Source organism: Protomyctophum bolini, assembly GCF_963924005.1.
Source record: "Protomyctophum bolini genome assembly, chromosome: 10".
NCBI classification, from domain to species: Eukaryota; Metazoa; Chordata; class Actinopteri; order Myctophiformes; family Myctophidae; genus Protomyctophum; species Protomyctophum bolini.
The window spans coordinates 28,325,312-28,353,267 of record NC_137871.1 but is presented as its reverse complement, the minus strand read 5'-3'; the positions used below and the strand labels follow the sequence as shown (position 1 = coordinate 28,353,267).

At 42.3% G+C, this 27,956-nt stretch overlaps 1 protein-coding gene across 2 annotated transcripts in view; it reads left to right on the top strand.

The window, feature by feature from the left end:
• The window catches only part of glra4a (glycine receptor, alpha 4a), a 51,359-nt gene that overhangs the window by 18,095 nt on the left and 5,308 nt on the right, over positions 1-27,956 (top strand). The window contains exons 2-8 of one of the 2 annotated variants that reach the window (XM_080774231.1): positions 8,748-8,878; positions 9,545-9,612; positions 10,799-11,022; positions 14,425-14,507; positions 22,224-22,361; positions 23,397-23,611; positions 26,092-26,241. In XM_080774231.1, the coding sequence (XP_080630357.1) occupies positions 8,748-8,878; positions 9,545-9,612; positions 10,799-11,022; positions 14,425-14,507; positions 22,224-22,361; positions 23,397-23,611; positions 26,092-26,241 (1,009 nt within the window). Of the gene's footprint in view, positions 1-8,747; positions 8,879-9,544; positions 9,613-10,798; positions 11,023-14,424; positions 14,508-22,223; positions 22,362-23,396; positions 23,612-26,091; positions 26,248-27,956 lie in introns of both variants that reach the window. The other variant, XM_080774230.1, reaches the window with a different exon arrangement.

Genomic DNA, 27,956 nt, shown 5'->3' with positions numbered 1-27,956 from the left:
GCATTTGCGCATGACTGTGATCCATCATCAGAAAACAAAAGGCAGTGATTTAAATAAAGTATGTTTGTATGTCGCACACCCTGTGCTGGAGGCCTACGTGAGGCTGTCCTGGGTGACTGCAGTCCGTCAAGTTCCTTAACAGACACATCAATACCATAGTTCACTGACAGTGCAATCCCTCTCCCTATCAGAATTCCTCCTATAGCCGTGTTTCACGGAGACTGACAGGAGGCAATCCGTGCTGATATCAGATCCGACACATGGGATAGGGCGCTGAATACAGAGAGGCTAGCAGACAGTAGACTACTGCTCGGGAGGATGGGTAGACGCTGACTGTGATCCACATGGAGTTCCAGAGGGGACACAATTCCACTGGTTTATAACTCAGAGCACCACTCTGGTAGAGTCTATAGTAGACAATATTACTGACTCACGAGTTGCATTCTTTAACCCATTCTGACCGGGAACCCGTTTTGGTGTTTAGCATCATGTCATGCTTTAGCTATTGAAAAATAGCAGATCTACAAGCTCATAGCGCGCCACCGAGTGGCGCGCTACGAGCTTGTAGGTCTGCTATTTTTGAAAAAATCGAAGAACGACTGACATTTTTAGAATCTGATCTCAGGTCAGAATGGGTTAATCAGACCAGTGTGTGTCTATTGGAAACCTCGTATGAATCTGATCTCAGGTCAGAATGGGTTAATTAATTCAAAACATAATAATAATAATAAAAAATAAAATAAAATTCTTAAGTAGAGATTTCTATCTAATGATGATTTCAGATCAAGAGCTTTACCATAACATCTGTCGGGTAGTCCAAAACTGTTACTTTTCAGGAATCAAATTAAAAAGCCATACATGCCTGAGCTTCTTACACACAGAAAACCCAACCTGGTGCTGCAGTATAGTGATGATCCCTAGGTTGTCACGAAATAAAATAACTCATGGTGACAGGCAGGCAGGCACACTGTGCTCTACCTGTTATTGATGCCTCATCATACCCCAGTGGGGGCGACGACGAGTAAGGAGAAGAACAATGTGTCTCTGTTTTGCGGACCCCTATGAATTGATACATGTTAGGCAGCGGGTGCCCATTTCAAAATATACTTTTTGCCAGGGACCACCATAGAGCGTTGCACAAAAGCATCACAGTACTTTTGCCGTTTTAGAATTTGAAATCCTGAAAAGTTTTTCAGTTTTGCACGTATGAGGTTTCCACCCGACATAGATGATATGTTACCTTGGAGTGCTCAGGGAGGAGTTTGTATGTTTGTCCTTGCAAAAGAAGTGTCACTTTTTCCTCACCATACACCCAGCTACTATACATCAGTAGCTGGGTGCTACTTCTTCTTCAGCCACAGTAGCACTGCAGGCAGGGAAGTCCTGTATATACCACTGTATATCGTTGCTGTCGGGCAGAAACCCAGAAAGCCCAACTTGATCATACTACAGCGTCAAACGGAAGTAGCAGATCTACAAGCTTGAAACGCGTCTCAAAGCGACATGCTGGTCGATCGGCTATACTTTTGAATTTGAATCCTGGAGATGTACAGTTTTGGACATAATGAGCTTTCCACCTGACTGACGATATATGGAGATTTAGGGTAGGGTCGCTCAGTGCGGGCACTCGGGACACCCGGTGCGTTGCACACTGGATTTTCGAACAACAACGTACCGAGTGCAATGAATAAACAAACGACAAGAGATCACACCAGTGCGTTCAGGGTGCATTTCCGAACGTGCCCTATGTACAAGTTCAAGTGTGGAGATAATTGTGGAGAGAGTGAAATGTAGAGTCTGAATAGTCATTCTCTCAAATAATAGCGAAAATTAAAGGACCACTTCACCACTTTTCAACCTATCTTCATATACTAATAGGGCCTCACTAATAATGGCACAATATTTTCCACTCAGTCTGCGTCTCATAGGAGGGCTGTGGGCAGTTCAGAAAAGAGAGTGACATTTTTTCGTGACATTTTATCATGATTATTAGTGAGGAACTATTATATGAAGACAGGTTGATAAGTGTTCCTTTAAACTGTTCTTCATTATGCTGGGGACCCCCTGAACCCCCTCAGGAACCTCCGGAGGCTCCCTAGAGACCCTACTTTGAGAACCATTACTACAACACCCAGAGCCATTGCCAGATGGAGAAACCAAAATGGTATGATTGTTTCCGCCACATTAAATTGATCAGCATTCAGTAATCCACCGTATAAGAAAATAACCGAGAGAAAGAGTCGAGAAATTCGATCCACATTAACCACTTAAACCCTGTACAACTTATTGATAGTACTAGTGCCACAGATGTCTATACTGGATCCGCTTTGTTCCCTCTATACTCCAAATCTCTTCACCACCACATTGTGAGCTTGTAGATCTGCTATTCTCACCAAACGTCCACTTAATTTTTTCTTCATAATATTTCATGTCATCACCTAAATGGTAAATAAATGGTGCATTTATATTGCGCCTTTATCCAAGGCGCTTTATAGAGATTGTGCATTACATTCACCCATTCACACACCGACGGCGGAGGAAACCAACCAGCACGTCAGGAGCAATTAGGGGTACTGTCCTAACTACTAATTTAGAAGGCATCTGTAGAATTGGCCTCAGTTTATTTGGTTAATCAGTCAGTCACCAGAATTTCAGCACAGTAGAGAGCTGAAGATCTAAATGTTTCACATGAAATTGAAGCTGCCGGTGGTACAATATAGGACAGGGGAGCTGGTAGGAAATGGGGCCATCGTGAACGTAAATCTGCCATCAGAGTGGCAGTCCATTGTGCTCCCGTCAGCAGAGTGGCATGAGCTTGGTAACATCATTTCTGCTGGGTCCTCTCTAGAGATGTCAAGCCTCACTCCCACAAGATTAAAGATTGCATTACAAATTAGAACGCATGAGCAGCTGTGCAGAGTTGGAAGCGGCAATTGACTTTGTGTGTTAGCATGGATTAGTCTAAATCATTAAACCCCAGGGCTCGCAGTGTGACAGCTAAATGTACATTCCCATGAAGTAAATTCTGCCATTAGCGTTGGATTGTGGCTACGCTAATTATTATTTACAAAAAAAGTGGAAAAAAAACATAGCTAAACACTGAAGGGAATAGTTCACCCACAGAAGGGTTAAATGTAAAGTACGCCAATAAGAAACAGCCAATTTCCAACAAAAGTGGGTAGAATTCTATTAAGCTGTCATCCATATAATCCAATTTATCCAAAGCCGTTTGTGGTTACCAACAATACCAATGATTTAACGAAACAGTTCTGTTCTGGCCCTTTACTTTGTCACATCACAGGTTTACAGATGTGAAGAAGTGAGTGATATTCATTGTCGCGCATAGTCATACTACATCATCGCAGTTGCAAGAAATGTGGACAAGATGCAGAAAGAAATGGAAAAAACTCACCTGGGCTGCTGAGCCGGCGTGCCGCCGGTCTGGCTCCCGATCCCGACGGCCTTTGCCACGTGTCTTCCCCCCATCTCTCTCCCCATTTCCTGTCAGTCTATTTTCAACCTATCAATAAAGGCACAAAAAAAAAAAACATGGTATTAAATAATAAACTAAAATTATACTCCTCTTTAAATTGTTCCGGCCTCCGGGTGATTTCTCCTTCCTTTCCAATAACCTATTTTTCCAGAGAGATGAGCAACCAGGTCTATGAAAACAAGCCCAAAAGAAGCTCCCGGTGTGAGCTTGTAGATCTGCTATTTTTGATCATTAGCCAACATATACATTAATAAAGTGGTTAAAATCATTGTGATGCTATACTAACTCATTTTGCTGGGGACCACCTGGAAAGACCTCACCCCCGTACCCTCCAAGCAAGGACCCCCAGACCCCAATTTCAACTCAACTCAAATGATATTATAGAGCACATTTCCAATGGCTGAGGCCAACCAAAGTACTATAGAACACAGCAATTAAACAACAAATTACACAACAAATTACGCAGCAATTGAAAAACAGGTTAATATACAGCAGAATCTATGGCAATCGAGTAATAAGTTTAGATGTGCTCGACGGCCAGAGAAAATAAATGTGTCTTCAACGATGATTTAAACAGGACTGCATGGGAGGCTGTGATATTAAAAGGCAGGCTACTGAGCCTCAGGGGAGCCGCAGCAAAGGCTCGGTCACCTCTAGTCCTTCTCTTGGTCGGGAGCTCAGTCAGCAGCTGATTGGCCGACCTTAGGTCTGGATGGAGTAGACCAATGTTCGACTATGCAACATGTATAATTCATCTAGTATAAGCGAGTATGCAAGCATATCACTCCCGTGTGAAAACCTTAACTACACTTTCAACCAAGTGTCCCTATTTTAGGCAACTTTTGAATAGCTCAAATAGCCGATCTACAAGCTCACAGCACATCACAATGTGACACATTGTGAGCTTGTAGATCGGCATTTTTTTGCGTTTGTCTAATGACGAGGTACTGCATACAGAGCTTAAATGGTTAACTTCTCATACAGCATAAAGTTTAGCTATGAACTCTCCACTTTATACAGTCTTCAGTCAGATGAGACTTGAAAGTACTGTATTGTTCATTTCAATATGGCTGCAGCTCAGTGGCTTCAGTGAAGTGGTCTTTATGCTACCATCTTTTGTTTTCTCCCCCAATTGTCATTTTGCCAACTCCCCCTAATTGATCAATGAACTACACTACAACACAATCCCTATCACTGTCTGCTAACCTGCACAGTTGCTCTGGATTTTAAAAAGCAAGTCTCTACTGCCATTTTAATGGGTCATTGGTGGGGATAGAAATTTCTTTATCTTTGAATCATTCACTTTAATTAAACAGCTGTTTAGAGGACTTAGTTGACACCACATGGGCAAGGAACTCTCTAAAGAACTACGATTTGTAATACCCAAACTTTACACTTATTAACCCGAAGGTGTCAATTCACTACAAAACAATTGTGGCAAGTCAGACTGGCATCCTACCATGGCCATGCATTCAAAATCTATTTTATCTTGTCAGATATTATCTTGTCCGTACAAGATAATAATGATCTTGTACGTACAAGATAGCATCCACATCAAAGGCCACAAACACTGACTGTATAAGTCATCACAAAAATATGTAGAACAGCATCGCAACATCTAAAATCCAACAGGCGTAACCATAAAGCGCAGTCCTATTGCAGTTTTACAACATACTGTAATGCCAACTATCCCACTAGTTTATGCAATGACACAAAATGGTCCTACCTTACCTTGACATGAACTTGAAAAAGTATTCCAACCACAGGCAAACTAATCTACCAAGATGTCACAGTGATGAGACCTCAATTTGACAAAGTCACTGCAGTGATAAGTTCATCCATATTCAATGATTTGACAATCACTGGTTCCACAGTATGATACATTCATTCATCTTCATGCTGGTCCTTTAATCCTCGACAAAAATGGATGTTCCAGTGAGCTTCATTACCGCAACAGACAATGTGCTCATGCAGTTATGTGAGAATATACAGTTTAATTACATATACTGTAGTGTAGGCTACCTGTAAAGTCCAAAACACTCAATGTTAACTTATTTGACATGCTCTAAACGTGGCTATTACTCATGTTTGACTCCATCTGGCAAAACCCAGTAGGCTAATTTCAGATTACATCACCTGTTTGGAAAATGACCAGAAATGCTCTGCATTTGATTATTTTTTCAAGTGTCAGAGTTTGGAAGTGCTTGTTTTCAATAACACAACATTTTTCTGCCTCCTGCATTATGTGACATTTAGAAACAGGTGGTACGCAGGACGGTTGAGTGGTTTACAACGAGCGCTTCCAAACTCCAACACTATGCTGCTCAATGTGTTGCCACTCAGTCTAGATGAGGGGGGTGTGTCCTGATGAAATCATGCATGTGCATACTCTCTATAACATGGTTTTTCATGCAAATGCAAACTGTACAGTAATTATGACAGTTGCATGGATGCAAAGTAGTGCGTTATGTCTGGACAGGCATGCCGGTGGTGTTGTGCATGGTGAGATGTGGGCAAACGGTGTGGTTTGGTAGGAGAAGGCGGACAAAGGCAGCCGGATAAACAAGGTGCGTGGGTTTTAATTAGGGTCGCAGGATTAAGCTTTGGCAGACACAGGCTATGAGAAAAAACATATTCAAAGAGCCTATCACTGATCCTTACAAGCATACCTTGTTGTAAAGGTGACTAATCAACAATAAAAAACGTTATACAATACAATACCAATTGGTATTATTAAAGGGGATAAATAACCAACCGAACCAATCCACATGGAGGAACAGGAATCACTTCGCGCCGCGCTACGACTCGGAAAATAGCAGATGTACTAGTATACAAGCTCGCAGCCTGCGAGCTTGTACACTAGTACATCTGCTATTTTTGAAAAGTTTTGAAAGTGTGCAAACTTCTGATTTAGAAGGCATTTTGTAGAATAGCGGCCTCAGGCTAAAATAAATCTCAGAGACCCTCGATGATGGTTGGATATCTGTGTGTCTCAAGGCTTATAGGAGAACACATGGGCCTCAGCATAGTGAGCTTTGCCTTGGGGAGGGAATTGGACCCGGCATCTGTACTTCACAGAGTTCTGGATCATGACGGATCGTGAGCCATTAACAGTTGCATGGAAAGCATGCGGCGCAATCCGCCTTTGACACTGTCAGAGAGGAGATCAATCACCAGGCAGAACCCAGGCTGCCTGCATGGACTCTCCAAGCGGACTCCAGTCGCTTTCCTTCTCTTTGCTGCTTTCATATTCTTTTGGACTGTCTCTCTCCCTCCCTCCCCCTCCCTGTGTTCTTGGTTCTCTTGCACACACATGTACACCACTCTCTCTCTCTCTCTCTCCTGCTGGTCATGCCTGTCAATATGAGCCAGAGCCTCAACAACACCCTCCTCTCCTCTCCCCGGTGTGACATTTGAATGGGGTGGACATTCATAGCATTTCAATTGAGCCATCAATCTGTCAAGCTTTTCTCCCTCTAAGCCAGCAGCCAGCAGTGGGCGGGACAGACAGAGGAAGCCGGGACAGATATATACCTTGCCTGCCACTCTTCAAGCTGGAGCCCTAACAAGCACAATATGTCTCAAGGCATGATGAGAAATAGATGAGCTTTTGGTTGCCAGCTGAGGCAGGAGACATTCAATCCTAATGTTTCTCATGCTCATTCATTCATCCAACGCAGGGCGTTTAATTTTCTTTTGCTGTTGACAGTAGTTTCATTTCTGTGGATTATTTTTAAAACTGACACAAAGAGGGGGTCCCCTGGTTCTTAGTCAGAATCTTGGTGTTCTGGTATGCTCACCAGACGATGAGTGTAAAATGGGGGAAGTCAATGTCTGCTCCCTTGCATGTGACCAATGGTGTCCATCAGGGATTAATTTGATCTAATTTTAATTTTAATCTTTATATGAATGATTTATCATTGTTTTTAAATGCATGTGGTACAGAGTGTAGGGTTGCCGGGGTTGGTGACTCACAAATGAATCACCTGATGTATGCGGGTGATTTGGTCATTTTTAGTCTGTATAGTGCTGGTCTCCAACAGCATCTGGGCGTATGCTTACAGTATGCTGAGTATGGGCTTGATTTTAATATAAAATACAACGCTAAAAAGAGTAAAATCATGATTGTCCGAAGTAGGTTAGAGTTTGAGGTAGGTTGTCGGTCTAATGACTGTCGGACCAATAATAGTGTCGGAACTAAAGCCTGTACCCAAGACAGACACTCAATCTTTCCTGACTTTCATCTGCTGTGTAATGACTCATGAGATCACTTATTTGGGCCATATTATCTCTGATGACCTTTCAGATGACAAGGGCATCTACAGTATGGACAGCGGCGGAATCTGTATGCCCAAGCGAACATGCTGTACGTGTCACAAATTTAGCATGTGCTCAGTACCTGTGAAGCTATCGCTATTAAATCCTTCTATACACCGCTGTATACTGCGCACCTTTGATGTCGCTACAGACAAAGCAGCATCAGACGACTCACAGGCCACTTTGCCACCGGTTTGTTCCCAATGGCAACCGGTTCAGTTCTTTTTGGTTCTTAGTCCATGAGCCAGAGCTCCAAACTTGGAACGTTAATTATGAATTGAGTGTGCAAAACCATAGCTATATTAGATTTTTATCACCATGAAACTTCCCTAATTGAGTACTTACACGAAGACAATGATTTATTGTATTACAATTTTTACATTTTTAAATATGCAAATTAGTCATTATGTAGGAAGTTTTGCAAAATAATTGAAAATATGAAAAACTACTGTGGACTGGTTATCATGTATTAATTTAGTTGTATTGATCCTATATAAACAATTTAATATAGGTCTAGTTTTTGGAGCTCTGGCTCATGGACTAAGAACCAAAAAGAACTGAACCGGTTCCCATTGGGAACAAACAATTATTACTGTACTTGTACTGTACTTTGAGAATAAAAATGTAATCTCATCTCAACCGGTGGAAAGGAGGTCACTGTGGCCTATAATGACTGTGAGGCAGGCTGCTGCTGAGTGTTCCAAGAAGCTCCAGTGCAAGTCAGATGTTTTTTAGTGTCGGGGTACCTACCTGCTGTGCTATACGTAACCTTATTTGTTATATACAGGTTCACGTGTAGGGCATCTGAGTCAATAAATCATCGCTAACATAACGGACCCTACCTGCAGTTCAGTTAGGTTCTGATCTAGATTGTGGAACCATTGGCGCACATGTTTGTATGTCAGAAACTGAACTCTCTCTCTCTCTCTCTCTCTAGACTGAGCTCCTGTAAAGAGGAGATAAAGCCCCCCAGTAGGGCTGGCCCGCAGCTGTCTCCTTCTGACTTCCTGGACAAGCTCATGGGAAGAACGTCCGGATACGATGCCCGAATCAGACCCAACTTCAAAGGTATGCCATCTATCAAGAGAAGGCCTGTAGAAAATCACACACCCAAAAATCCTCTGTTATGATTGAACTCAGAATGTACAAAATGTAACCAAATACTACTACCAATACATGGACCCATACATACTGAGGATTTTATTATGCATGAATGCATGCAAGCCATCGTATTTCTAAAAGTGTTTCCAATAGCTCCGCTCTCATCCTGTCTCTCAGTGCTGTCTGTTTTGTACAAGTACTGTACTTGGAGCAAAAGCAGGGGCGTCAACTCCGTGGGTTCAGAGGCGCAAATGAACCCACTGGCATTTTGGCAAAATATATCAATATGCAGTATATGCACCCACTGTCCACTGAAATGTCCCTTCCCCGCTGCCACCACGGCCACATCGGCGCCCGCTGTCAAGGCCCCAGTGCCCGCTGCCGCCACACCGACTCTGCACGTAGCTGCCGAGGCTGACAGCACTATCAGCGCCAACACAACGGCTGTTTTAAGAGACAAATATTATTTTTTCCACCGCTGGGGGGGGGGGGGGGGGGTGGCTGCATGTACCCACTGCCGTTATAAGAACCTTCCGCCTCTGAGCAAAAGAATATTATATCCTCAATACGTCTATGTCCATATGTCTCAAGATGGGTAATGTCCTGTTTCTTGGCGTTTCTTCATACCAATAGGTCCACCTGTGAATGTCACTTGCAACATCTTCATCAACAGCTTTGGATCTATTACAGAAACAACCATGGTAAGAACTGAAGAACAGCCTGTCCCATAGAAATGGTGGAATGTTTTAACGATTTAACGATTCTTTTATACTTTGGCTATTCAAAAATAGCAGATATACAAGCTCATAGCGTGTATTATTATTATAATTTATTTATTTTTTCAAGCAAAAAATAGTTACTCAAATCTTTGCTTCTGTGGGTTCCTGGATTTTTTTTTTAAATGGGGGTCTGTGGCCAAATACATATAGCCTACATTTTGGGGTTTGAGAATCACTGATATATGAACATAGATCTTTCAGAAAAGTGTTAGGATTTAGAATACATGTTTTTAGTATTAATGGGTTAAACGCCTGTCCTTTGGTACACGTGCTTGCTTTTAATCTTGCATTGAGATGATACTTTCTTGTCTAGTACATTATATACATATTTCTTTCTCTTCACATTACTTATAAATGAAGGTTCCCAGCACCACCTCTCTCTCCCACCCACTTCCTCATTAATTCCCTCCAGTAATGGAGCGAGTTTCCTTCCCCTGTTTCCTCTGTCTGTCGTCTGGAGTGTATTAGAACTACCTTTGGAGACCGAACGGGTCACTGACGTGCTTATAATGAACTGTTCACTCTGCAATTAAAATTAAGAAATATGAGAAAATGAAAGAAATGGATGGGAGAAGCCTTGGGGGGAGTGGGGTGAAAATGGCTGCTGGGAAGTGTCGCTTTGGGGGGTTGTTGCTGCTGGGTCAGCACTATGTTACAGAGAGCAGTTAAAGGTTGTGGTGACGAGGCCCGCAGGGCCAGACCTAAGGGTCAGATCAGCCCGAACACAGCTAGTGACACTAATGATGCACTTGTGAGCTTTGTTGAACCCTGCTTTTTATTGTGATGCTTTTTATTGTGATGAATGTGGTGGACAAGCCTTAGCCACCCAGATCCCATGGGATTCGGATGCAATACTTAGTTTAGACAGTTTTTGGTTTAGACTAGTTATTGGTTAGTTAGACCAGTCATTAGTCCTAACCTATCTCAAACCCTCACCCTAAACCTAACCTCCCACGGGGCAGCACACCTAAACCTAACCTTAACCCATGTCTAAACAATGACTAGTCTAAACTAAGTATGCACCCCGCGGGATTCCGGATACCACTTAGATTAAAGGAGCATACGGTATACAGCAATTCCACCACCAGTGATTGCATTCTTTCTACAGGACTACAGGCTCAATGTGTTTCTACGGCAAAAATGGAACGATCCCCGTCTGGCGTACAGCGAATACCCGGACGACTCTCTAGACCTGGACCCCTCCATGTTGGACTCCATCTGGAAGCCTGACCTGTTCTTCGCCAACGAGAAAGGGGCCAACTTCCACGAGGTCACCACCGACAACAAACTGCTGCGAATCTTCCAAGATGGCAGTGTCCTGTACAGCATCAGGTAAGTCGAGAATGGTACACATTGGTACAGTAACAATGAAGTTAGTGATGAAAGGATTCTTGTTGGGAAGGGATGAGCCAAGTGCCATTAGTGTCTTTACACCTCAAGGCTATTCATATACAGTAGCTGATGCTTTACTCATATACTGTAGGTTGATGCATTTGTTGCGATGAAAAATAGTTTTATCGCATTGTTGTTGTAATTTTCACATTCTGTGCAGATGTACACGGTACTCAACAAGTTATTATGGCTAACGAAACAAATCAGACAAATTGACTGCAGGAAAAAAATGATTGCCCTGGCCCCCTGGTGGATAAGGACCTTAACGCAAAGGATTTAATCCTGCATAGGAAGCCAAACATGCTCCGCTCATCCAAAGGGGAATCACCCCCTTTTTCTAGCTTATGAGCTAGCAGGACTACTCCACTACATTCACCTCCCTCTGGTTCCCCCCAATGGGAACCTGATCCGGGTCATGGTACCACTGTACTGTAACACCCTCCTCTGTGGCAGGGGGGCATGTCCAAGGGGGGCTGGGAGTGGATTTACAGTATCTGCCTTGAACAAGAGGGAGCTTGTAGATCGGCTATTGTCAGCACGGAACATCATCGGTTCTGCTAATCTACACAGTGCATCTCTGAACTCTGAATCTCTGAAGTCGTGCATGCTAGTTGCCTACAACCAAAAAGGTGACAATCACACAGTTTAGAGGAGATTGGCTGTGGCTCAGAAAGTAGAGCAGGTCATCCAATGATCCATGAGTCGGTGGTTAGAATCCCGGCTCCTCCTGTCTAAATGTCAGTGTCCTTGGCCAAGACACTGAACCCTACATTACCACCATTGGTGTGTGAATGTGGGAAGTGAGGACGCTGGCATTGACTGTTCGACTCCCAATGTATGAATGAATGGACCAATGTAAGCGCTTTGAGTAGGCACGTAAGTACATAGAAAAGCGCTATAAAAATGCAATCCCTTATTATTAGAGTATGACAATCAAATAAGAAATATGGCCCACACTCAATAAACAAAACAAAAGATAAACAATGTTGCTGCGTATTGCATTCCCACAGTGTTCTATTTTGAATTATTTTATCAAGACAAAATAAAAACAAAAGAGATGTTGCAGCTCCAAGGGCTTCCAGGTTGCATGAGTTAGGGGCATGTGTTTTGAAGTTCTGCTTTGTTTTTTGGAAAGCAAAGTATATATATATATATATTATATAACTATGATCTCACATACATTAGGTCTATGTGGCCCTGCGGTACACATTGGAGCACTAATGTATTCACTGGGGTATTTGGCCAGGAAAACATTAGCACATTAACATAGTGTCGATACCTTTCATGTCCAAAACCATTGATTTTCAGGAGATGGGAAAAAACGAATGCATTCCAATAGATTTACGATAATAATAATAGTTTTATATAGTTCTTTATATAGCACCTTTCAAAACAAAGTGATTCACAGATCATCTAAAACACAACATACAACAGGAGACGTAAAAACATTACGCAGGAAATGCAGTGGAACACAATAGGTTAAAACATTTGGGAAATAAAGGCTGCTTTATAAAAGTGAGTTTTCAGGAGGGATTTGAATCGGGGCACAGATTCTGCGACCATGATCTCCAGAGGGAGAACATTCCAGAGAGTCGAAGCTCTGAATACGATGACCCGATCACCTTTTTTTGTATTTTAGGGAAGATGGGATATCTAGGAGAGCTTTGTCTGAGGACCTCAAATTGTGCTTTGGGAGATATGTCTCGAGTAAGTCGGACATATAGGATGGGGCCAGACAAGAGATGGCCTTAAAAGTAATTAATACAAAATTTAAATCAATTCTGAAAGAGATTGGAAGCCAATGCAAGGATGCCAGAATTGGTGCTTTATTATTTAGTCACAAGCTTGTTACTCTTCATTGGTTAATTTTTTTTTTTTTTAAGACTACTTGTCTTAGGGCAAGTGATATTATTTGGTTAAAACATTTTTTGTGTGTGTTATTGTTAAAAGCACTGTGATAGTAATCAATCATTGCTATGCCTTTGGTATACCGAATTGAAAATCCATTTTCTGTTAATTAAAGAGCCAACTGACTTCACAGCAGGGCTATTTAACACTTATTTTAACAAAACTATATATCACCTCCAATTTCAACCTGGCATTCCTATTTTGGGCATGTCATATAGGCGGAAATTATCAAAATGTTTCAAAGAGAGGTCGCATGGTAAATTGTCGCTATTTAACACTGTCATATGTTAAAGAATAAAGAACAAAATAGGACATGTACCACTTAGCAGATCGACAAGCTCACAACACGCTGCCCTGCAATGTGTTGTGAGCTGCCTTGGTCACCTCTTGCGACTTTCAGCAAAAGCTTTCCTCACAATAACAGAGAAGACAATAGTAAGAGCCCTGAGGGACTTAACATTAAAAAGATTAAATTTGGAGATACAAGGTTTCTGGCCAACAACAGGGACGGTATAGCACAGTAGAAGCTGGGTGCCTGTGAGTATAGCACTGGTGGCTCTTACGTCGCCTGTGGGTGATGCATTACAGCAGGTAATTACATAGCTCTCACCTACCCAAACTCCGTAATAGCTGCCTCTCTTCCCTGAGGCCGCTTGAAGGCTTAATGCATTGGCACTGCAATAAATAAAAGGAGGGGTGTCTCCACCAATTAGTTTGCTATTACTGTGGACTGAAGCTGTGTAACCAAATGGCACCGTAACTCACTGTATACCTCCCAATCTACCTTTTTTCTTTCTTTTCTCATATAAAAGAGGATAACTCAATCTGCTGGATGTTTTTCCAACTTTATTGCAATGTGTACAATGTGAAAATTAATTGTTGTTAAAAGGGGTGTAAGTGATAACAAAGGGGGTCTTCACGACTCTCCAGTTCTTTACTAAACACAGGTTTTCAGGTCAGGACACCAATTTTATTCAGTCAGGTGAAAGAACTCATACTGGATAATCAACTGAAATTGGTCGTGATGAACCAACATAATATACTGTATACAAAATTGGAACGGTTTAAAATTGAAGCTGATAAATTATCTTTATGGAATTCTCTCTCCTGGCTGGATAAAATATATACTGCTTAAAAAAAGAGCTGGAGAGATGGGGAGACCGCTGTTACTAAACAAACACTTCATAGCAATTATTACTATCAGAATATAGAACTTAATTATTTTATTTGTTTTACTAAAATTACTTGCAGTCCCTTTAAGCATGTCACAAAGGACATCTCTTCTCTACAAATTCCCTCTGTTGTTAACTCCATCTGTCCGTTGGCCTCTATTATCATTTCCCCCTGTGTTTTGTTGCTTACCTCAACCTGCCTTGTGGCCTTTTCCCCCTTCACCTATGGCTGCCCTTCTGTCTTTCATTCTGTCTATCTCAGGCTGACTCTCATCCTGTCCTGCCCTATGGACTTGAAGAATTTCCCAATGGACATTCAGACCTGTACAATGCAGCTTGAAAGCTGTGAGTCTTTTTCTTCTTTTTCCTTCCCAGCCGTCTCTTGATCTTATTTTCATCTTCTCCTTTCATCCCTTCCGTCCTCCTTTCTCTCTAGGGTTTATATTTTATGAATGTGCTAACTCTGCCATAATTCATTCCTAGAGCTACGGCACGTAAAGTTGAACTGCCATGAAGTTGTGACATGGTTGGGTTTATAATTAGGATCATAAAGGTTTCTATTTTTACGCTGTGGCTCTGCTGACTAGTCAACAACATACAGTGGTGTAAAGTAACTAAGTAAAAGTAACTAAGTATATTTACTCAAGTACTGTACTTAAAGTCTTGAGGTATTCTCAAGAGGTATTCTTGAGTATTTCAATGTTCAGTACTTTTACTTCTATTCCACTACATCTGAGAGGCAAATATTGTACTTTTAATCCACTACAATTATTTGTAGGTTTTGATTAATATTTCAAAGAAACATCAGTTCAGCCATACATTTCGGCCATTTGAAAATAACACGGAACAGAGAGAGCGTTTTAATAGTGTGTACGGTGCCTTAGTCTGTGTCTGTGTGGATGGAGCTAATGCAAACCGCTGGACTGATCAGCAACACAATTCTGATGTTGTAGACTGCCAGTAGCCCACCTCCACTAATGTTTAACTTTTTACGTTTTATACTTTCTGAAATATTTAACTTCATAATGGAAGTCAGTTAGTCTTTGATTGGGCAGTAACCAAAGATATCCAATCTACAAGCTAATAAGCCAAGGTTTCATGGTATCAGAATGCAATATAAGCTGGCCCGGACGGTTAGCAGAACCGTCTGGGCACCTATATAGGCTGCTGAGCCAGCCTGACAGCGTGCCACGGGCTCAACTCCCGATCCCGAAGGACTTTGCCTACTTTAGTGCAAGTGCGCAACCCTTTCTTATTTCAACTTATGAAATAAATAGGGCATTCATGTACAGTATGAAAAACCACATAAAAAGATGAAATATGGCGACACAAAGTTTCTGCACTGTGACGCCTTTGTAAAACGCTCTTGCTTATTTCACCAATAAAATGTTGTGAAAAAAAAACATTTTAAGGAGTCAATTCACCCCCTTGCCTTTAGCGTGGATAGCATCTGCCCTCGTGGAACCAATTTCCTGGACATAAATAATAAAACCTTCCTTTTGTGTCCCTTTTATTGTGTGACCCGCCCCATGGTTGCCTGACTTCACTTCACCTCATGGATTCAAAAGAACTTCAGTCTAGCAAACGGGAGAACCAGATGGAGCATATAACAGCAGCGTTTGACGCAAATTCATAACGTCAAGTTGCATGCCGGTATCTCCATTTACCAGTGATGGAAGCATTACTCACATGTTTTACTTAAATAGCCTACAAATATCAATACCCTTATTGTAGCCTGTTACAAGTACAAGTTCGGGATTCAAAATCTCCTTGAGTAAAAGTCCAAAAGAGCGGGCATCAAAATGTGCAACTCATTGTGCAAAATGTCCCATTTCAAATGGCCGAAATACAGTAGGGAGGATTATCACAACAAAACAAAAAAAATAATATATTTGAATTAAGTGAAAACACTGAATATACAGAAGTTGAGTACATGTTACTTTCCACCACAGCTATAGAGGGTATGCACAATTAATGCAATCAAATTTGGATGCATGGGCTGCCAAGGCCAGTTCTAGTTTTTTGCCACATGTCCTAATTTGTTCATTCCCGTTAACCCACATAACTTCCAGGTATGATGATGATGTATGTTGTATGAATGTTTGGACAAAATCTGTAGCAGTACAACATTTGTTTAGCAAAAATCGGCCTCCTCGTGGTGCTATAACAAGCCGATCAGAAACATTCTGGGCAGAGGTACTGTTCTGGCATCCAGGGAGTGTGTGTGCACAGTTTCACTGTGATCGGGCCAACGGTGCCAGAGATTAGCTGTCCACAGACAGACAGACACACACACATGGACGGACGGACAGGGTGGAAAACAGTCTCAACCCCACGCTTTCGGTCAGGCGGAGACAACAACAGTGTAATCTCACAGTGTATCTTGAAAGGTTTTTAATAGCTTTGAAATGGTTCACCTATAACGACATGCCCATAACTACATTGGATGGATTTGAATACAGGTCATTCTTTCCATTTCTTGAAAAGTAATAGTTTTGAAGATACAAGGTCTCCGACGGACAGTGGTGATTGGTTTACTTAATGCCACTACAGAAACATATATGACATGGGCTACTGTATGGCACTTTGGTCTAGCACTTCTCATGCATTTCCTCACAGGCTGCAATGAAATTGACCTTTTTACCACCCTACTGTATAGCCCCTCGGGAGTCGGTCGCCTCCTTTTTCCACGATTGTTATCTCTACACACTCGCATTGCAAAGCGCCACGTTTTGAACTTGTAGATTGGCTACGTTGCCCTAATGTTCACCTATTATGACATTCCCAGAATAGGGACGGTAGGGTTCATGTGGTTAATGGGTTACGAGAGGAGAGGAGACATAGTGGCAACCAGAGGTGTGCTTAAAGGTAGCAAAGAGGAAGGAATTGGTTTACCATCTGACACCGCTATTAAAGTAAACCCAATCATTTACGATTAAAGGCCCAGTGGAGCTACCTGACCCTGTTTTGACGAGGGTTAGCACACCACCCAAGGGTGGGATCACCTTGGCTGTGTGTACTGTGAACATTAAGAGCACTCTATAGATTTTACAGCTAATGCTGTATCAGTGCCAACACTGTCCACTCAACATGAAGAAAAGCAGAGAGAGGAAGGCTATAGGGGGGTGGGGGGGGGGGGGGGGGGGGAAAGAAATGTGAGGTCTTTGGGGTCTGTAAGAGTCAAGGACAATGTTCTTTTCTAGCCTATTATGCCATGGGCTTATATGGATATAAATAGACCAAACCATAGGATTTTGCATTATTGTGAGTCTTTGTGACACATCAAAGCAGTTTATCCCACTTCACATTGACTTTGAGCCATCAGTGTTCACTTGACCCGAATCCGCTTTATAACTTGACTTATAGTAAGTGAATACAGCAGCAGGAAGACAGCAAGTGCACAGACTAACGGTACGGTTTCTGACGCTAACGTTCATCTTGTGAACAGCATTTGAACACATAAAAGAGACATTCAACACCACTTCAAGTCATTATCCTATCTGGCCAAATTATTTGCCTCACAAATTAGGTTTTTATAGTGTACCACGAGCACTGTGTGAATTACGGTTTTACTCCTCCAAGCTGTGGCGGGGCGGGAGGCGATGGGGGACCGTTTCATTACTTTGGTAAAAACATTGGTATTCCCCTCACTTGTTAGAGAAGGATGCATGAACGACAGCGGAACTCTCCTCAGGAGCGAGATAAGTGTTTTAGTGGTGTCATCTTTCAGGCAGGGGTGGGGGTGGGGCGGTAGTAGGGGAAAGAGGATAATGTCTTGAATAATTGATGACGTTGTAATTCTGGCCCCAAGGGGCCCGGCCGACATCGGCATTATTCAAATGTGTCGAGAATTCTGCATTGTTATTGCATATGGATGCAATTTTAATGCACCTGTAATCAGGCGGGCTGTAAAAGGGAATAGGAATAGAAGGAGAACAGAAAAGCGAGTTAGAATGAAAGATGCGGGCTCGGAGTGGTGCAGCGGATGAACTGGGAGATTGGGTTTACAGTTTAGGGATAAGGGAGCAAGATAGGGCCCCTTATCTCTATTGGCTTAGGAATGCGATAAAAACGATAGTGATAAATCTCCATGAATTCAAGGTTCCATGGGGTGAGTAATCGATAGATAAAAACTATCCCTTTAAGGTTCTCAAACTATGGGTCGGGACCCCAAGTGGGGTCGCAGGAAGGTGATGGTGGGGTTGTCAACTGAATAAACAAACTTGTATCATTCCAATTACGTTTGTTCAAGGTTCAAGGTTCTTTGATACATCTTGTGTACAGGTACACAAGAGTAAAACTTATTTTTGTTTAGCTTCCTTACAGACAATGCTGCAGCATAGATAGCATAACATTCAAACAACAAAACACAGCAAGCACAGCAAACAAAGGCAAGAAAGAGCATTCAAAGAGTAGAAATAAAATAAAATAGTAACATGTACATGTAGCAAAAGTTAGGTAAACTACTGTGAACAGCTTCACAGTAGGTTATGTTCCATATATACAACACAACTTAATTGAAGAAGGTGCAATTTGAGGTTATGTTTCATATATATACAGCAATTTTAGTTTAAAAGGTGCAATTACAGCCTGATAGTGCAAGAAGGGGCTTAGCGTCTGGTTCTTATCAGTTCTTTCATGTATCTGATTGTTCGGGGGAAGAAGCTTTTTTGCAGTCTGTTTCCAGTGGCTTTGAGACTGCGAAAACGTTTTCCAAGCGGCTGCATCTCAAACAGTCTGCGGTTGAGATGTCTTGGGTCCTTCATAATTCCACGAGCATTGCTGACACAACAATCGTCGATGGGGGGAGATCACATCCGCTGGTGCGTTCGGCTGTTTGCACAACCCTCTGCAGTGCTTTGCGGTTGAGGTCGGTGCAGCTGCCATACCAGGCCGTGAAGCAGCCAGTCAGAATGCTCTCTGTGGTGCCTCTGTAGAATTTATTTAGGACTTTGGGGCCCGTGCCAGCTTTCTTGAGTCTTCTCAGGAAGTAGAGGCGTTGTTGTGCTTTCTTCACCACCCGCTCTGACTCTGTCTATACTGCCCAGGTGAGGTCTTCAGTGATGTGTACTCCCAAGAATTTGAACTCTGACCCTTTCCACTGCAGCACCCCCGATCTGGATGGGAGAGTGGTCTTTGGGAGGTCTCCCAATTTTTCTCCCAAAAACTACCATTAAACCTGTATATAGGAGGGGCTAGCGCCCCTCAAAAACTGGAGAGAACTGTCAATTTGTGTGTCTGGTTTGAAGGTCTTTATAGCATAAAATCTGTGTAATAATGGAGGGGGGTGGAACGACAACAACAGTGGTGATGTAACGTCCGTCTGTCCACCTGCCACCTCCCTGGCCGTTTGTCACAATGAAAGGTCACCCGCCTCCACGAGTTTCAGATGTGGCGTTGCGGTAATTTGAAGGTTGGAGATTAAGGGCACACGTGAGGAGCATATCCATGCCCATATATGACTCCACAGCAGGGAGATGTTTGTTGTTGAGCCGCTGACTTATTGGATAGGAGTTTGCCCTTGCGCACGTGCTGCCATACACGTTTTTGCACCGCTAAAGACAGTGCAAACAGTGTCATCTGGGCAATGTGCCGTATACGAACAGTAAACAGCTCAGTCAAGTGGACACAGACATGTCATGAGTGCTCAGGGAGGAGGCCGTAATTACCTGCCTGACGCCTCTTACCTCTCACACACTTAACCACATGAGCCATGTAGAGTCTCTATTCACCTATAGACCCGGCCTCTCCCAATTAGACACTTGCACTTTCCAGCCGGGCTAATTCATTCCAATGTAAATATCATGGATTAAATACTGGTTCATTTTTGGAACCAGACCTTCAAAATCTCTTCCAAATCTGTCAACACGGCCTGCCGTATGCACTGGAAAAATATGTGCGTGGCATTTCTTTTTTAAAACAATGTTTTATCATATAGGAAAACTAATGGTGGAGAGCTGGTTTGTCTAACCCATGTTATGCTTAGCTGTGATTGGACCATAGCAGTTTCGGGAGGGCTTAGCTATAGGTCAATTCCAGGAGCTACAAGCTCACAACGTGCAACGCGTTGTGAGCTTGTAGATCAGCTATTTTCAATGAAGAGATATTTTGTGTAGAGGAGGAAAAGGAGAAGACCTATAGAGCGTCGCAGTCCCGCCCGCTGTCATGACGACGCCAGGCCCAGGAAATGATTCCCAATGCATTTTTCCCATAGATATTTCAAAAAGTATTTATTTAAAGACGGTTACGCCGCGGACACCAAGTTGTGACAAATCATGACAATAAACACAATATTTTGGACCAAACAAATAATTACAAAGAAGAAAAACAACAAAAAAAGTGTTGTAACCTGCTGTTTTTTTCTTCAAATTATTTTTTTGGCCCAATTTTTTTTGTTTGTTGTCATGATTTGTCACGACAAGAGTTGGCTTTGTACGACACTTAAAAGGACTTTAAATATATACTTTTTGAAAAGTCTGAGGAAAATTTCCTGCTGCGACGCTCTATAGAGCCCTGGAACCTGAACCCCAATTTAAGGGGTAAATTTTGATTTGATGTAAAGCATAGCCTTAACTATGAATATTAGATATGTGTTTCTGTACATATGTGTAAATGGAAGCATAAAGTATAGACTATATCTGTTGCTATAACCTTAATAGAAAACTAGAATTGCACTCTGTCGAGTGCCTACTTGTGCAAGCAGAACGTGCAAGTACTGTCAACCACTACGAACTTTCAAATCTCAGCCTCTCTGTAAAACATTGAAATGAAGTCGGGTTATAACTGGCTGTCAATGGTGACGTAATTAGGATATGTTTCAGTGTATGTTTCAATATTGGTTGGGTAACGGGTAACGTACAGTAGCCTATGTATGTACTGTACATGTATGTAAGTTGAAAGTACTATACTGTGGTCTGCTGGCGTTTTTACGTGCGTATGCTTGGTACTAGGTACATGTATATACAGTATATTTTAATTATTTTAATTAAAATTAAAAATTAAAATAGTCTATGTTTTCAGTTACACATAGAATTTATGTCTGTATATCAGGTGAAAAACTTGTATGTCTGAAACCATTACCTTTCAGGAAAGGGGGGTGGGGGTTGTGTTCTAATAGATCCAATGTAGTTGAGTCACAAGCTCTTTTTTATTGGTTGAATATTTCTAAAACACACCGACGTGTGAAGTCGCTCATTCTAAATGCCTAAGTTGTAACCATTTTCAACGTACAAGTATAATAGTAGTATAAAACTTGACATTAATTTATGGAATAGAATGATGAAATATGGAGATACAAGGTTTCTGACTGCGCCACTGTTCATGGGATCTAGAACCCGTACATCACCTACAATATCTCTGTGTTCCACTCCGTATACATCGGTTCTTCTCTCCGCCATCCACACCCCTCCTCTCTCTCCGTCTCTCTCTGACACACTTTTACTTACTGTCGTTATGTAAGGGATAATATCTGGCTAGGTGGTCATTGTGGAGAGATAATTCACCGACAGGGAGTTTATTATATCCCGACAATGACCACCTAGCCAGATATTATCCTGCTTATTACATGGCTACCTAACATAAATTAATAAATTGATCCAAAACACAACAAAACAAGTATTCGCGCTGGCTGCGTCTGCCCATGCAGCTGTAGGGCTGGAGCACTGTCGGAAAAACAAGTTAGTGAGTTGACCAAACAGAATCCATTTTCGGATACTGCTAGTCTATTTCTAGCTAAAATGTAAAAAAAAAAAATTTAGAGCAATGTTTAGCTGTAAATGACATTGTGTGTCACAGTGTGTGTGTGTGTGTGTGTGTGTGTGTGTGTTTACATGGCTGTCATGTTCCAATCGTGGTAAATCAAGTGGGGCGCAGCTGGTGCTCAGAGGGTTTGATTAGGCAGCAGTCTGTTATAGAGCGGAGCGGTCTGTTATCAAGAAATAACACACTGCTGAATTCAGCGATTGACCAATCAGAATCAAGCATTCAACTAAGCCATGTAATAAATAATAACCCCGTCACTCCCTCCATCTCATTTCCATTGTCCTCTCTCCCCTTACACAGTTGGATACACCATGAATGACTTGATCTTTGAGTGGTTGTCCGAGAACCCTGTGCAGGTGGCAGACGACCTCACCCTCCCCCAGTTTGTGCTGAAAGACGAGATGGACCAGGGCTACTGCACCAAACACTATAACACAGGTAAATCCCACCAAAAAGCATGTGCTTGTGAATACTTTTTAAAAGTGAATACCCCAGTGCTTTAAACTCTGAGCGCAAATGTTTCTGAGCAACTTTCACTTGTGAAGCCATGGCATGTCTTCTATGGAAGCATGTTGCGCAACAAAAATTGCCTATTTAGAAGCTCTCAAGAAGCGTTTTTCAGATTCAGATTCCTTTATTTGCCATTGTGTAAAACACATAAGAATTTGTTTTGACATTGCGTGTGTGCATTTCTTATTCCTTTTTTCACATATAACAAAAATAACAACACAAATACAACACCGTGCAGGAAGTACGGGCTCAATGTGTCAAACATCATAATTTTAGTTTTTATATAATTATTAATTGTTGTATTGTTTAGGAAACAGCGCTAGCGTGGGTGGGGGTCTCATTTTCATATTGTTTGGTGCAATTGAGGTCAGAAATCCCCAAAACAAAAAACCTTTAATGTCACTTGTCTCTTCAGCGATAGCAAAGCTATAGTCACAGTGCATATGAAGACTTTCATAGCCGATATAGGACACACACTTTCATAGCCAATAGGACACACACTTTCATAGCCGATAGGACACACACTTTCATAGCCAATAGGACACACACTTTCATAGCCGATAGGACACACTTTCATAGCCGATAGGACACACACACACACACACACACACACACCTAACCCTAACCCCTGCAGGAGGAGCAGTAGCAGCAGTCAGAGCCATCCCAGCACAGAGAAGTAGTAGAGTCACGATGATGAAGATTATTTCCTACGCTGGGTGCGTTCCTGTGTCTCTGGAACCCAGGAACCCCCACGCGGAGTTGCACCACTCACTTCACACGGGTGTGATTTTCCCCCCTAAATTTAGCTGGTGCGGCTTATATTCAGGTGAGCTTCATAGTCCGGAAATTACGTAATTTTGGGGGTCCTTGACATGAAAAGGTTTGAGCGCCACTGCTATAGAAACATAAGTTTTTCTGAAAACTGTTGAAGTAGAAGTTTTAATGGGACTGCTGTTTTGGCAGGAAAGTTCACGTGCATCGAGGTGAAGTTCCACCTGGAGCGTCAGATGGGATACTACCTGATCCAGATGTACATCCCTTCCCTCCTCATCGTCATCCTCTCCTGGGTGTCCTTCTGGATCAACATGGACGCTGCCCCAGCCAGGGTGGGCCTGGGCATCACCACGGTGCTCACCATGACCACCCAGAGCTCCGGCTCCAGGGCCTCACTGCCTAAGGTGGGTACCAAGTTATACTTTTACTCCACTAAATTTATTTGAAAACTTACTAATCTTGTAGATTTTGAGTAATATTAACAAATAACATAAATTACCCACTTCAGCCCTACACATTTCAGCCATTTGAAAATAGCCTATCTACAAGCTGGGTGACACCCTCAGCACCAGGACTTTTGTGCACGGCCACATAGAGCTCCATTAAAAGTAGGATCTTCTTTTGCCATCATCTCTGAAACTACGAGTGCTGTCCATGGTGATGATGATCCATTCGAGGTTCGGATGTGATTTGTGATTTAGTATCGCATCGCTCTCGGTATGTTAACGTTTCTGGCGAAAGATCAACAGTGTGAGCTACTGCTAACGGTGGCCGATCCTTAGCAAGGCTTACCTACGCTCTGCTGGCGCGTAGAAGTAGACTACTCATTATGAAGTTTTCAAACGTATGATACAAATATCTTTGAAAATAGCCGATCGAGACGCTCACAACGTGTCGCAACATTGTGAGCTTGGATTTGGATGGTCGATTTACTAAGCCATTTGTGCTGGGAATCAGTGGCACTGTGGTGCATATCATCATCCCTCATGCAAAGCAGCCAGAATTTACTTTGGGTGTTTTAATATGCATTTTACTGAGGGCATAGTTCAGCCCCTAGTGCTGTCATAATATGATCAGCGATACATTATTGATCACTATTATAATATCATATATATGATAATAGTGATCAATAATGTATCGCTGAACGGACTTCACACTTTGCCATTGGTTTGGCATGGAATTATTTTGAGCCTCTGAGGAGGAAATGCAAATTTCTAAAAACTTTGGGAATTTGCCTGACGTCTACTTTGGGCATGTCATTACATATGTATACTGTATCTACTGCTTCACTTTCATTATGTGTGTCTATACTGTATCTACTGCTTCACTTTCATTATGTGTGTATATACTGTATCTACTGCTTCACTTTCATTATGTGTGTATATAGTATATACTGTATCTACTGCTTCACTTTCATTACAGTATGTATGTATACTGTACCAGTGTACCTACTGCTTCACTTTCAGTGTGTAAGCAACAATGTATACTGTAGTTATTCCACACAATTAAATCCAATTAATTTAGTGTGCTTTGTTGGCCTGTGAAATCCATTCTCATGGCTTCCCACCAGCACATGGTCAATATTCCAATGGACAGCCACAAAAGGGTAGTATACTAGTGTATTCATAATCTATACTAGTACTTGATGAATAATAAATGTAAGATGATGTCCTAGCCTATGAAAGAACTCCTCTAGGTATGCTATCAGTATCAGCCTATATCTTCATGCATTATACATTTTGCTTACTGCCAACAGAGACATCATCAAAGGTTAACACAAATAGATGTTCACATTTGCTTTAAAACCAAAAGATCTGTGATGAAACAACCATTTTAAACTCGATTTATATAGTTTGTCGGTGTCACATACCGGAAATAGAGCATCGAAGACTGACATCACTGCCGCTAGAGGGCTCTATCTCCCTGGGTCACAGCGTTAATACTTTTTGTATTGGGTTTCCCATAGGGGAATCTTAGTTCACATCACATGAACAAATCATCAGTAACAAAGCGACCAAGATATGCAATTTTATTCCAGACCTCAAGATTATTGTCAGATAATTTAAACACTGGGAAGTTAAGGCGTTTGTCCTCTTTGGTTCTACAAATGAGAACAGCACTTTTGCCGGCATTGTATATTATGTTATGTTGCACACCATACATGGAACATACTGCTCGTTTTATACATTTTACTTGAGTAAAACTAAAGAGGTATTGTCATCAAAATATTTACTAATGTAAAAGTACTCACATTTCTTTCAGCAAGCAAGTGCGCATTTTGACGCCTATTTTCGTATGTACCTCCCCGCCGAAAATTTAACATAATGCTTAAAACACCAAATGGGGTTCCCTCCCAGAATTAAGACCTGAGAGGCCCATTCTGCAAATATCTTCTAAATCCTAACAGGTTTTCTTCTATCAGTGGTTCTCAATCTTTTTCATGTCAAGCACCTCCAAAATAAATATATTTGGTCGCCAACCCCCCCATCTCAAAATATTTTGTTCCAGGGACCCCCAGAAGCAAAGATTTGAGTAAAAAAATCGTTTAAAAAGGAGATCTACAAGCTTGTAGCGTGGCACAAAGTGGCGCTATGTATATCTGCTATTTTTGAACAGCCAAAGTATAAAATAATGCCCTTTAGCTACAAATCTAAAATGACAGATGCTTTAATTAATATTCACCATGGGCCTACAGTACAGTAGGCCTACATAGCTTGACTATGGAGGAAAACACCACAGTCACCTCGCTGCCTGAATCTCTTTGCCTCTCTCTCTCCCAGGTGTCCTGCGTAACGCTCGTTGCCTGTGTCTCTTTGCCTCTCTCTCTCCCAGGTGTCCTACGTTAAGCTCGTTGCCTGTGTCTCTTTGCCTCCATCTCTCCCAGGTGTCCTACGTTAAGGCCATCGACATCTGGATGGCCGTGTGTCTGCTGTTCGTGTTCGCAGCACTGCTGGAGTACGCCGCTGTGAACTTTGTCTCCAGGCAACACAAGGAGTTCATCCGGCTAAGAAAGAAGCAGCGACGGCAGAGAATAGTGAGTGTGAGTGCTGCACACACACCTTTTTGATCATCATACTAACTACAGTGTCACATAAAAGCATCAAAAGTAGCACATCCGCAAGCTCGAAGAATGCCGCAAAGCGACACAGACAGGTTTCAAGCTTGTAGATTTGCATCTTTTCCTATTTTTTCATTTGAATCAGCTTGGGAAATACAAGGTTTCCGCCCAACAGAGACAATTATGTGCACCATTTCAGAACCATAGGTGCACACAGAGGCAACACGCTGAAGCAGACATTCTAAGATGTACCGAAGCAGCGCATAGTGCACACACGCACGCAAAAGGCACGCCACTCGCACACACAAGGCAATGTCAGTCCCTATAATGTTGATGTATGCCTCTTGTTATTGCGGGTCGCTGTATATTCAGGAACAAGCGACAACAGCAGAACGCTACAGCTGGCTGTCACGTTACATGAGCTATAGCGACTCATTCCGGCTGAGCTGTTTCCATGGTGAGCAGCGCTGACCTGTGCGGAGCCCACAGCATGATCCTCCATCTGCGTCATGCCGTCCAACAGACTCGCCAAACAGTCCTAAAAGATTAGAGGATACACAGGTGCTCGAAAAAGGTTTTGTTGTCATTCAGAGAACGGAAGGTCGTGTTTAGAATTGACGTGGGCAATGCTGGGCATCTCAAGAAGCAAATAAAGCACTCATCTCCGTGCTAGTACATATTGAATTTGGTCCAATTCCGGACCAAGCTGTTAAGATCAAACATCAGGCAATGTAGCTCCTGTTGTCATTTCTGATTTATGAAAAAATATAATTTTTGTACTGTCAACTGCCTTCCCTATAGCCTTTATGTGCAAAAGCATTCATAGACGTTGCACTTTTTGCGAAGGAGAATTTACTCAGGCAAGGAGAGACTGTTACTATGCCATTATAGTATCCCTGCGCTTCCTCCTCCCTGACTCGTGGCAAAATGCCCACCATCCAAGCCGATGAATACAGCAGTTACTGGACTGTCTGTGCTGCTGGGGCCGAATCAATAAGCAGAGTGGAAATGATGGTCTGGAGTGGGAAGGACTCCCCTTGTTACATTTACTCCTACTGAGGAATTTGGCCTGCCAACAATCCATCTGAGAGGTACTGACGCATGCCTTGATGTGTTGTACAAGAACCATGTGGATAGAATCTGACAGAGTCTCTTCCACAGTTCAGGATTAATCACTGGAACCCTAAGGTCCCTATATTCTGCGAATATAGCTGATCTGCAAGCTCACAACACTGAGCAACATTGGCTGTTTTCGGTTTCGAGATTTGGGCCCTCATTTATCAATGGAGCGTGGGTTTTGGGGGTACGCTCACATCGGCACAGCATTTACGAAGTGATCGCAAACAGCTGATCCTTTCGATTTCTGTCGTTGCGTTGATAAATGTGACAGCTGAAATCAACCTGGGACATGAACAACTGCACTACGACCAAACAATGTATGGAAACCATAGTTACATGATGGAAAGCCAATAAAAGTTTCCCCCTTTCGCCTCACTTACTTGTCAATCTGTCATGTCCGTGCACGCATGCACGCACTCACGCACGTACGCACGCACGTGTGAATTTTGGCACACTGGAAAGAAACGCCAGTAGGATTATTCCTTGAGGCTACAACCTTTGTCAAGTATAGGCTACATTAATCACATACTGTATGACAGTTACATCGTCATGAATGGAATAGGTTTGTACTT